This window comes from Ammospiza caudacuta, chromosome 10, assembly GCF_027887145.1.
Source record: "Ammospiza caudacuta isolate bAmmCau1 chromosome 10, bAmmCau1.pri, whole genome shotgun sequence".
NCBI lineage: Eukaryota > Metazoa > Chordata > Aves > Passeriformes > Passerellidae > Ammospiza > Ammospiza caudacuta.
The window spans coordinates 1986874-1997629 of record NC_080602.1 but is presented as its reverse complement, the minus strand read 5'-3'; the positions used below and the strand labels follow the sequence as shown (position 1 = coordinate 1997629).

Genomic DNA, 10756 nt, shown 5'->3' with positions numbered 1-10756 from the left:
ACTCCCTTTCACATGTGAACGTCATTGACTGATCCAATCTAAATGCCATCTCACACAGTGCTTTTCCTCCCTCAGGACCACTAGATATTACAATTTCTCCCGGAGAATGGAGAAGGGGGTGAGGGTCATAGGTTATGTTTTGAGGGCGTAGCTCCCCAAGTGAATCTTCTCTATAAATCACCCCCTTTATCGGTTGTTGTGATCCAGGTGGATCCTCCCTGAAGTCGCTCCACTGACATGAAATTGGGCCTTTTTGCTGGATCCAGACTGTGGGCCTGCCCATTTTCACTGGACTAAAGGTAATTAGGTTATGTTTAAAGGCTGGCATCAAGGGTTTAATTGTTAATACTAGCCGCCTTGTTTTCCCTTCCTCTGGGTCAAGTTCTCGACACCCAATTTGGACTTGGTCTCCCTTGTATGCTACCATGGAGGGCTGATCCCACACTTCACTTGCATATGGCTGATTGTTACGTAAGGCATAAACCTCGAAATAGGGCCCTCTCGTTCCCAACTCTGGGTGGATACACTGGTGCGCATGAGACCATGGGTCTATTGGGGAAGAGTCTTGGGGAAGCACTATACTTATCATTAGTCCAATGATCAGGGTTGTGAAGATCTGAGGTGGAGTCAGGATCATGATGTCTGCTCCTCTTTTTTATTCTCCGGAGCTTTCTTGACTCGTGAGTAATGGATCCACGTGGGTCGCTCCTTGATCCGAACCGCAGTGAAGGTAGTCAGCAGTACTTGAAAAGGTCCCTCCCACTTCTCTTGTAGGGGTTTTCCTAAAAGATTCTTAACATACACCCAATCACCGGGATTAAACGGATGCAATTTGCAGTCGGGTTGTTTAGGTTGGTGCCCTATCACCACAGTAGCATTCTTATCAAACTGTTTCCCCACCGTAATTACATAATCATAAATATACTGATTACCGATTTGGTCTATAGCGTCCCCATTTACAACTTGCATAGCATAAGGTCTACCATACAAAATTTCAAATGGGCTTAACTTTTCTTTTGATCTTGGTTTGACTCTCAGCCTAAGCAGAGCAATAGGCAAAGCCTGATACCACTGCAAATTAGTCTCCTGGCATATTTTGGCAATTTGCTGTTTGATGAGATGATTCATCTTTTCCACTTGCCCACTGGCCTGTGGACGATAAGGTGTGTGTAGTTGCCATTTGATTTGTAATGCTTTGCTTATTGCTCTCACCACTTTTGCACAGAAGTGTGTACCTCTATCCGAAGAAATGCTCTTTGGTACCCCAAACCGTGGAATAATTTCATTCAACAGTACTTTAGTCACTTCTCTTTCCTTATTTGTCCTACAAGGGAATGCTTCAGGCCACCCAGAAAATGTATCAGTTAGTACCAACAAATACCGAAACCCCCCTTTTCTTGGGAGTTCAGAAAAATCAATTTGCCATACTTCACCTGGGAATTTACCTCGATTTATGGCTCCTTGATGTACTTTGGTTCCTGTGTTCGGGTTACTTTTCAGACACCGCTCGCACTGGGATGTGACGTGCTTTACAGTAGTAAATAATTTCGGTCCTGCTATCCTGGCTCGCAAATGTTGATAAAGCGGATCTAGACCCCAATGGGCCTTTTCATGCTCCGCCTTCACAATCTGCCACATTATGTTCCCTGGTATTATCAACTGTCCTGTTTCTAATTGTCCCCATCCACTGTCTAACAGTTTACCTTTATTCTTTTGAATCCATCTATGATCTGATTCTTGGTATTCTGGCTGGATATTGGTATCCAGCTCTCCTGGTATTAGGGCCACTATTTCCACTTCTCTTTTCCTTGTGGCAGCCAATTTAGCTTCTGTATCTGCCTTCCTGTTCCCTATTTCTGGAATAGTGTTACCTTTCAGATGTCCTTTACAATGCATTATGGCCACTTGTGCTGGGAGTTGGACCGCCTCTAGCAATCGCAGAATCTCTTCTGCATGTTTGACTGTTTTTCCTTGTGTAGTCAATAGTCCTCTTTCTTTCCAGATGGCCCCATGAGCATGTACAACAGAGAAGGCATATTTAGAGTCTGTCCATATATTAATTTGTATGTTTTCTGCCAATTCCAGGGCTCGGGTCAGAGCTATCAGCTCTGCCTTTTGGGCTGAGGTCCCTGCAGGCAAGGGGTTTGACTCAATTACCCTTTCTGTAGTGGTGACTGCATAGCCAGCCATTCTTACTCCTTGCTTCACGAAGCTGCTGCCATCTGAGAACCAGTTGTCCGCACCTTCGAGCGGCTCTTCTTTGAGATCTGGGCGACTGGAATAGACGGCTTCAATTGTTTCCAGGCAGTCGTGTTCGATGGGTTCTGCTGGGGCTCTCCCTTCTAGAAATGAAGCTGGGTTCACAATGTTAGTTACCTGAATGGTTACGTCATCTGATTCAGCCAAGATGGCCTGGTATTTTAGGAATCTGGAAGGGGACAACCAATGGTTGCCTTTCTGTTCCAGCACAGCCGACACAGTGTGAGATACTAACACAGTCATCTTTTGGCCCAGTGTGAGCTTTCTGGCCTCTTCTATGTTAATTATCACTGCAGCCACTGCCCTCAGACAGCCTGGCCATCCTTTACTTACTTCATCCAATCGCTTGGAGAAGTAGGCCACAGCTCTCTTGTGTGTTCCCAACTGCTGTGCCAGGACTCCTAGGGCCATCCCTTGTCGTTCATGGGAGAACAGCCAGAATGGTTTTGATACATCTGGGAGACCTAAAGCCGGTGCTCTCATTAGCTCCAGCTTCAACTTCTTGAAGGCCCCTTCTGCCTCGGGAGTCCAAACTAGAACATCCTTAGTTTCTTTCAACAAATCGTACAGTGGTTTAGCGAGTATCCCGTACTGGTAGATCCATAGCCGACACCAACCTGTCATCCCCAGAAAGGCGCGCAGATCTCTCACTGTCTCTGGTTTAGGCATTTGACAGATGGCCTCTTTCCTAGCTGCTCCCAGGGATCGCTGTCCTCTGGAGACTTCGTATCCCAGGTACACCACTTCTTTTTGCACCAGCTGTGCTTTCTGTTGAGAGACTCGGTATCCACTTAAACCCAGGAAATTTAACAAGGAAATAGTCCATTCAATGCATTCTTCCTCTGTCACTGTTGCTATTAAGAGGTCATCTACGTATTGCAGAAGGGTGCCATCTCCCAGCGGCCTTTCCCACTGTTCTAATTCTTTGGCTAACTGATTCCCAAAAATCGTAGGGGAGTTCGCCCATCCTTGGGGCAATACCGTCCAGGTAAGTTGGGTCTTTCTTCCTTTATCTACAGATTCCCATTCAAAGGCAAAAATCTTTTGACTCTCGGGAGCTAAGGGAAGGCAGAAGAATGCATCTTTCAAGTCTAATACAGTGAACCAGGCCAAATTATCCTTGAGTCTAGTTAAAAGCGTGTATGGATTAGCAACCAAAGGATGTAATATCTTGGTTATTTCGTTTACTGCTCTCAAGTCCTGAACTAGTCTATAAGCTCCATTAGGTTTTTTTTTTTACTGGCAAGATTGGTGTATTAAAATCCGATTCACATTCTACCAATAACCCCAGTTCCAGAAACCTTTTGATTATGGGCTCAATCCCCTTCCTGTCTTCTATTCTCAAAGGGTATTGTTTTCTTACCACCGGTCTTGCCCCGTCTTTAAGTTCAACAACAATCGGTGCTGCTTGTTTTGATTTTCCAGGTATATCAGTAGCCCATACTAATGGGTATGCCTCGCTCAGGACTCGCTCAAAATTGTGATTCTCAGGTTTAGGTTTCACACAACTGATTGTTAGGCTTAGGGCTGTAATCAGTTGTTCTTCTTTTACTTGAAATTCAAATCTGTCCTTTTTGAACTTTATTATGGCTCCCAAGTTCTCTAGTAAGTCTCTCCCTAGTAGAGGTTTTGGCGAATTTGGCAAATACAAATCTGTATTTGATAGGTTTCAAAAAGTAAGCTTTTTCTGGTTGGCCTGTTGCTCCCACAACTTGTACAAATTCATCACTTTTAGGTACCAATTCTTGATTTAAAACCAAAAAAGTTGCTCCCGCATTAACCAAAAGTACTGTTTGAACTGTGCTTTAACCCACTGAGTTAATTGATCTACTATAATTAACAGATATTTCCACCGACCTACTTTAAGCAAGTCTACAGAATTAACCTGGATCTTTTGAAATAGCCGCTAGGCTGTTTTGCATCCTCCAGAGGGAGGGCTTTTAAACACCTTCTTATTTACCTTTTAACAGGTGAGACACCCCTGGGTAATTTGCCTTTTAATTTCAAATATCCCCATACACCAAAAAATTTTAAAAGGTGATCACAAAAGGCTCTTGTTATCCCAGTATGTCCGTCTATACAAGTTATCTAAGATCTAATGTGCCACTGGTTTTGGCATCATAATTCTATCATCAAGAAAAACTCACTTTTCCTCCTTAAATGTTGCTCCTAATTTCCTTATAGCTACCAATTTTACTAGCAGGAGGGAAAGAGTCTCCTGCTGGATTTCTATTTTTATTTTTGTAAGGTCATGATTTTAGTATCTCCTTTTCTTGAGGTCGCTCTTCTGCTTTTTTTTTTTTTATCAGCCAAATTATTTTTCTGACTCTATTATCCTTAAGTCCCCTTTCCTTCCAAACTTCTTTAAAAGTATGTACTACACTAAAAGCATATTTGGAGTCTGTATAAATAGTCCCTTCTTGCCTTTTTAAAATCCACAGGCTTGCCCCGACCAGGAGGGACTAAAGGGACCAGACTCCTTCACTCTAAACCTTTTTCTACCTCACCTGGATGCCAACCCATGTCATTAATTTCTAGATTGTCTTCTTCAGGTAAAGAATGAATTTCAAGTTTTCCTTCACAGGGTTTTATCTGTAAATTTAGGGCTATTATTAGATCTCTGCCTAACATATCTTCCTCGGCCTCTGGTATCAACAATAAATCATTTACTCCAAATTTGTCATTCGTTTCAACTTTTACTCCTTTTATTACAGGAACAGGGAAAGCTTCTCCTGTAACTCCGATTACTGAGATTTGTTCACAACTGATCTCACATCCCTGGGGTAATTTCATCACTGTTGACCGAGAAACTCCTGTATTTACTAAAAATACAAATTCTTCACTCTGAGGACCTACTCTTAGTTTTATTATCAAGGGCTCTTCTAGGTGTAATTCGATCCTCTTCGTTAAACAAAACTCTTGCCCTTTCTGATTCTCCTGAGAAGTTTTCTCATCTTGCTGTTTCTTCTGTTTCTTTCTGCAATTTTTTTTTGCAGGTGCCCCTTTTTATGACAATAAAAACAGGTAGGTCCCGCACCCTTCAAAGTGGGGCAAGAATTTTTAAAGTGGTTTTTTTTTTTTTTTTTTTTGTTTTTTTTTTTTTTTTTTTTTGCTGCGGGAAAAATGCACAGGTCTTGTGTTCCTAAGAATAGATCCTGGCATCCACTGTTTGTCTTTCCCTGCAAATTTTCTGTATTCAAAACTGTCTGCAATTCTTGAACTGCTGCCACCAAAATTCTGGCATCTGCTTTCTGCTTTTTCTCATTTCTACTACATGCATCACAGCAACGTTCTTTAGGCTTCGAACCTTTCTTATCCTTTTCCAGGGCGAGTACCAGGGGGTCCTGAGGTGCTACGTTTACCCCGCACTCTCTTTGCCACTCCTGTTTATTTCTTAGGGTAAAGAACATGTCAGCATACATCACTTCGTACTCTGTTGACCTCCCATAGTTATTCCCTGTGTTGGTTTAACACTTCACACACAATTTTCAGTCGCTTTGTCCTGGCTTCTCGCGTCGCAGCGATGCTGCGTCTCATTCACTCTCAGCCATACCCACACACCTTTATAAAATAGTTCCTACCTTATGGTCTATATCAGAACAGACTGTTTTACCAGGTTTGGTCACAAGAGGTCGCTTACAGACCATGAGACACCGGTTTGCCAGATTCATACAATCGCAGCCGTAGACAATATAACAATTGCAGGGGGTCACAATTTTCTTCCGGATATCTATCAACTTATTCTCTTCTAAAAATTATAGAGAGAGCAGCAAGATGTTTTCTGTAAAATTTTGCAACAAACACATAGAACAGACACAAAAGATCACCAGCTGACAGACCTCTTCAGATAGCAGTTTCAGTTCTTAACCCTTAATTCACAGTATTACAACATCAAACACAATGTTAAAACAGTTTCCCATACAGACCAAAAATACCAAGATGAACAAATACTTCTTTCAGCAGGACTTTATCCTTTTCTCTACAAAACAATGCCGGGAATCTAACCCTGGCCAATCAATGCTAGCAACCCAATGCTAGCAACCCAATGCTAGCAACCCAATGCTAGCAGCCCAATGCTAGCAACCCAATGCTAGCAACCCAATGCTAGCAGCCCAATGCTAGCAACCCAATGCTGGGGTTTTAACCCAGCTGGGATTCGTTACCGGGGTGTCCCCCAGCTTTCCCTTCGGGCGGTCACGTCTGACCCCCGTTTCCCTACCAATAAAACCAATAAACAATTAAAATACCTCTTAATTGAAGCAGGAGATGCAGGGAACCCTCCGTCCACCAAGGCGCCAGTCCAGGGGGGTCTCTTCTGACAAAAAAATTCGTCAGGGGCGCCCAGAGAATCCCGACCCCGGACCCGGCCCGGGAGGACCTCAAGGCCCGGATCTCCTGTCTGGTCCCATCTGGGTCGCCAGAAAATGATGCCGAATTTTGCCCCAAAAGGCGAGAATAACTGCTTAAGAGACTCAGCCTAAGTCAGATAAGCAGGAGGTATTTTATTACGACGCGTCGGAGAAATCACGAAGTGGATTTCTGAGTTCACATAGCAAAAGCAAGCCTTATATACAATTTTGGGTATAGGATTACATCAGATCAGATACATAATCATGCATATTCATATGGGGCGTGGTGTAGGCGGAGCGTAGGTGGAGACATCTCTTTTGGGGAATTTTCGGGTGGTCGTTCCTGTTGCCTTCATCATAGACGGGGTCTTTCCGATGACTCTTCCTCTTTAAACTTTTGAACCTCTTCCCTAATTTGGTCAATTCCCGGTGTACTTGGCTTGGTCTCTATGGCTTGGCAAAGTTCTTAGGGTCAGTTTGACATTGTTGGCTCTGAACATGCTTAGCCCATCAGTTCCCCCTATCCCTATCTCCTTCCTGTCATTGTGTTTCATGCTTTAGCTGATTAATTGCTCTATGTGTTTCCTAATACTATGCCTTCTTCAAATGCCTCACATTCTATGTTTTAACTCATTATTTCTTGGAGGCTATCTGCTTTGGGGCTTCAGTATCAGACTGTCTGTGAGGGCGATGAGTTTCAGTATAGTATAGCATAGCATAGCATAGTATAGTATAGTATAGTATGGTATAGTATAGTATAGTATAGTATAGTATAGTATAGTATAGTATAGTGTAATAAAGTGATGGATCAGCCTTCTGGAATGATGGAGTCAATGCTAATTATTTCCACTATGGGGATGCCATGCTACGATAATTATCACCACCAGGTCCTCATTTGGTTTTATTTCCCAGGGTGAAATCTCCCTCTGATGGACACCTCCTACCCCGTGCAAAAGCCCAGGTCACGTCACCTCCAGCTGTGGAAGAAACGGAGCTGCTCCAGAAGCTTCACCATCTCCTGGAAGCCAAGAGGTTTCAGGCACGGATGGAAGGAGTGGAACTTCTCCTAGACCTGTGCAAAAACAGCCCCCAGCTCATCTCCACTAACATTGCCCAAGTATGTGGGGTATCTTCGCTGCTCCTTTCCTTTAGCTCCTTTCCTAAACCTGTAGCAGCAAAGTTAATTCAGTGTGTCTTGGCACTCTGTCCTGGCTTTTTGGGACACGCTGGTCCCTCTCACCCAGACAAATGTAATTCAGGTCCAGGCTTCAGGACAAGTTATTTCAGTCCAGCTGTATTTGTCTGGCAGGTGCCTATTGATGCTGTTCATCAGATGATGGCAGAATTTTCTGCTGGTGTAACTGCTGCTCTCTCCTACTCCCAGCTGGGTGAAGTGAAGGGAATCCATGAAAGCATGGCAATTGTTCTCTAGACCAAAAATGGGTTTGCATAGGGAAGAGAAGAATCAGGCTGGGTTGATTTAAACCCAGCTGTTTTTTTTCAAAGAATACTTCTATATACTCCATCTTGTCTTACACAGGCACAGCTCGTGCTACTCATTTCCATCCTTGTTCCTATTCCTCTTGGTAAAGACAGTGCTCACCCTTCTTGGGGTCTTTTTTTCTCTTTGGAAAAGGAGGAAAACAGCTAAGGACTCATCTCTGCCTTCTCCTCCCAGTAGCTGCTTTTTCCCTTTTTCCAGGAAAAGCTGCCTGATAATGTGGCTATCAAGGGACTGAACCTACTGTAATGAGAGCTGTACAGCACATTACATTTCAGAAGTCCACCTGTTACCTAGAGAAATGGTCTGGTGTCGCAGACATTTTTTCATAGAAATCCTTTCTTTGGGATTTGTTCATCTTCTGGGAAGCTGAGGCCCCAGAAGAAGAATGTAAACAATTGTTATTGGCTGGTGTGGAATGTAACAGGTGCAGCGGTGATTTGGCTTCTGTGTTTGGATTTGCTGACCACTTACAGGAGAGTTTGTCCTTCCTTTCTGCTGGACACAGAACTTTGTTATTCATTCTTTTCTATGCTATTCTTAGCTTAGCAGCCTCTGCAACGTCTCTCTTTATTCTTTTTAGTATAGGTATAATGTATTATATATTATATATCAATAAATCCAGCCTTCTGATCATCAAACAAGATTCTCGTCCACTTCTCTCACCCCTGAAGACCTTCATCAGGTCGCTGTAATAGTCTGGATCCTGGAAGAGATGATCAGAGCCCTGCTCTTCTCCTGGCACTGCCTCTGAGACAAACAAAAGAAAACTTAGATCTCCTCCAGCCATAGTTTTGGCAAAATCATAACTGCCCTCAGTACTTCAGGCAACTGTATAGAAAACCAGGAATTGTAAACATCTGCTTCCATTCAAAGCAAAGGCACTCTTTAGCATTAATAAATGGAATGGATTTAATGATTTATAGATGGAGAAAAATACCATAGGAACTATTCAGTCCCCAGCCAAACCTCTTAGAAACAGAAGAAAATCTTTCAACCAGCATGAGGTTGCACCACCATTCCAGTGAGCGGCCCACGGGAAAACAGTGAAATTGTGAAAGGGAGTGCTGACCTGACAGAAAGGATCACTTTCATCTTTGACATTGCTGACTGCTACATCCACTCTTCAAACAAGGACATTTGAATCCAGCCTTCACGTTGCTTGTTCTCTTCACAGATTTTTGAATATTTTGTCCTGAGAATATCTGACAGCCACAAGAAAGTGAAGCAGAGGGTGCTGGACGTGCTGGCTGAAATCACAGGGGCCCTGAAAGATGCCCTGAACCCGGTGATCATTGGTTTGGTGGAGGGAATAACAAAGAACCTGAACTCAAAGGATCCCAGGGTTCGTGGGGCAGCTGTGAAAGCACTGGGAGAATCCATTGCTCATTTGGGTAAGGCTGAGCCCTGGCAGGGACTCTCCTCAGCTTCGTCTCTGTCTCTCCTGCACAAGAGAGCGCTGAGTGCCTTGGCAGCTGCTCTTGTCTGGGGAACACTGCAGCTGACACCCACCAGAGGCTGTGCAGGTGCAGTCCTTATGCACCATCCCCAACAGGCTGGAATGGGATCAGCAATTCCCAACAGTCCCAGGAGCCCTTGGCTCTGTGCTGCTTGTCTGAAGAGCAAGTCCTGGGCTGCAGCTCTGCTACAGTTCAGAGGCAAAGGGAGTTTGGAGTTTGCTTGGGCCCCGTCTGACTTCCCAAATGAACAGCTTTGCTGTTGGCATGAAGGGACACTGACCCATCAGAGCTTCTGCAGGGCAGCCACCTGGGAGGCTCTACATTAGAGGCATTAGCTGCCTATTTTCCACTTTTCTTCTTTGTCTTCTATGTTCAAAGGGGAACTTGTGATTCCCCAAGTTCATTTCTTTATATCAAACAGGTATAAACCCAGCTGTCAAGGATGCCTTGTTCCACGTGTTGTTTTGCATGGGGCAAGATGGCCACAGCAATTAACTACATAGGCAAGGGCTGCTCTAAACTCCTTTGCCGCACAGATTTATGTCAGCTCTGAGAATGCTGCACTGGGGGAATATGCCTGAAAAAAGGAGTGTTGAAGAGGCAGGTTTTCAAGGGGAGCTTCCACTTTCTCCTCCCCAGCTGCTCTCTGAACTCAGGAACTGTCTTGACTCAGTGCCTTTCTGTGACCCAAGTATGGGGCTCTTCCTTTGTGCTCTGGGATGCAAACCCTTTTCACTGCTTCCATGTGACTGAACTCCTGAGGTCCCTGATGTGAAATGTTTTAACACAGCTCCTGCTACAGCAAACAACTTTGGATTTACAAATGTAAGAGGAGAGCTTTTCTTTTGGAATTTAAAACCCTGCCAAGTAGGCTTGAAGGAAAGAAGAAAAGGATTCAAAACACAGCAGAAATGTACTTTATTTTATAAAATGGGGTTGGCACTGCCCTTTCCCTCCCCACTGTTCTTTCTCCTATGACCTGAGAAAAGTGAGCAGGAACGTGTGTTTCCCTTGTAGATAAAGTGTCCCTGCTGAAAGAGTTCAGCTACCAATGGAATCACCTGAGTGGCCAAGCCCTGCTGGATGTCACCGAGCGTATCACAGGCTTGGCCTCCCCTTCTGAGCCCAGAGCTCTTCCCAGGGAGCATTTACAGGGAATGCCTGTGAGCAGACAGCAGAGCAGCTCC

General features: G+C 44.2%; 1 protein-coding gene across 1 annotated transcript; it reads right to left on the bottom strand.

Annotated features, from left to right (window-relative positions):
- Window positions 1-633: 633 nt before the first annotated feature.
- Window positions 634-8791, bottom strand: LOC131562088 (uncharacterized). Its single transcript, XM_058811665.1, is given in 3 exon segments — window positions 634-3495; window positions 3497-3912; window positions 8776-8791. Coding segments are annotated over 3 exon segments (3294 nt in total).
- Window positions 8792-10756: the final 1965 nt, after the last annotated feature.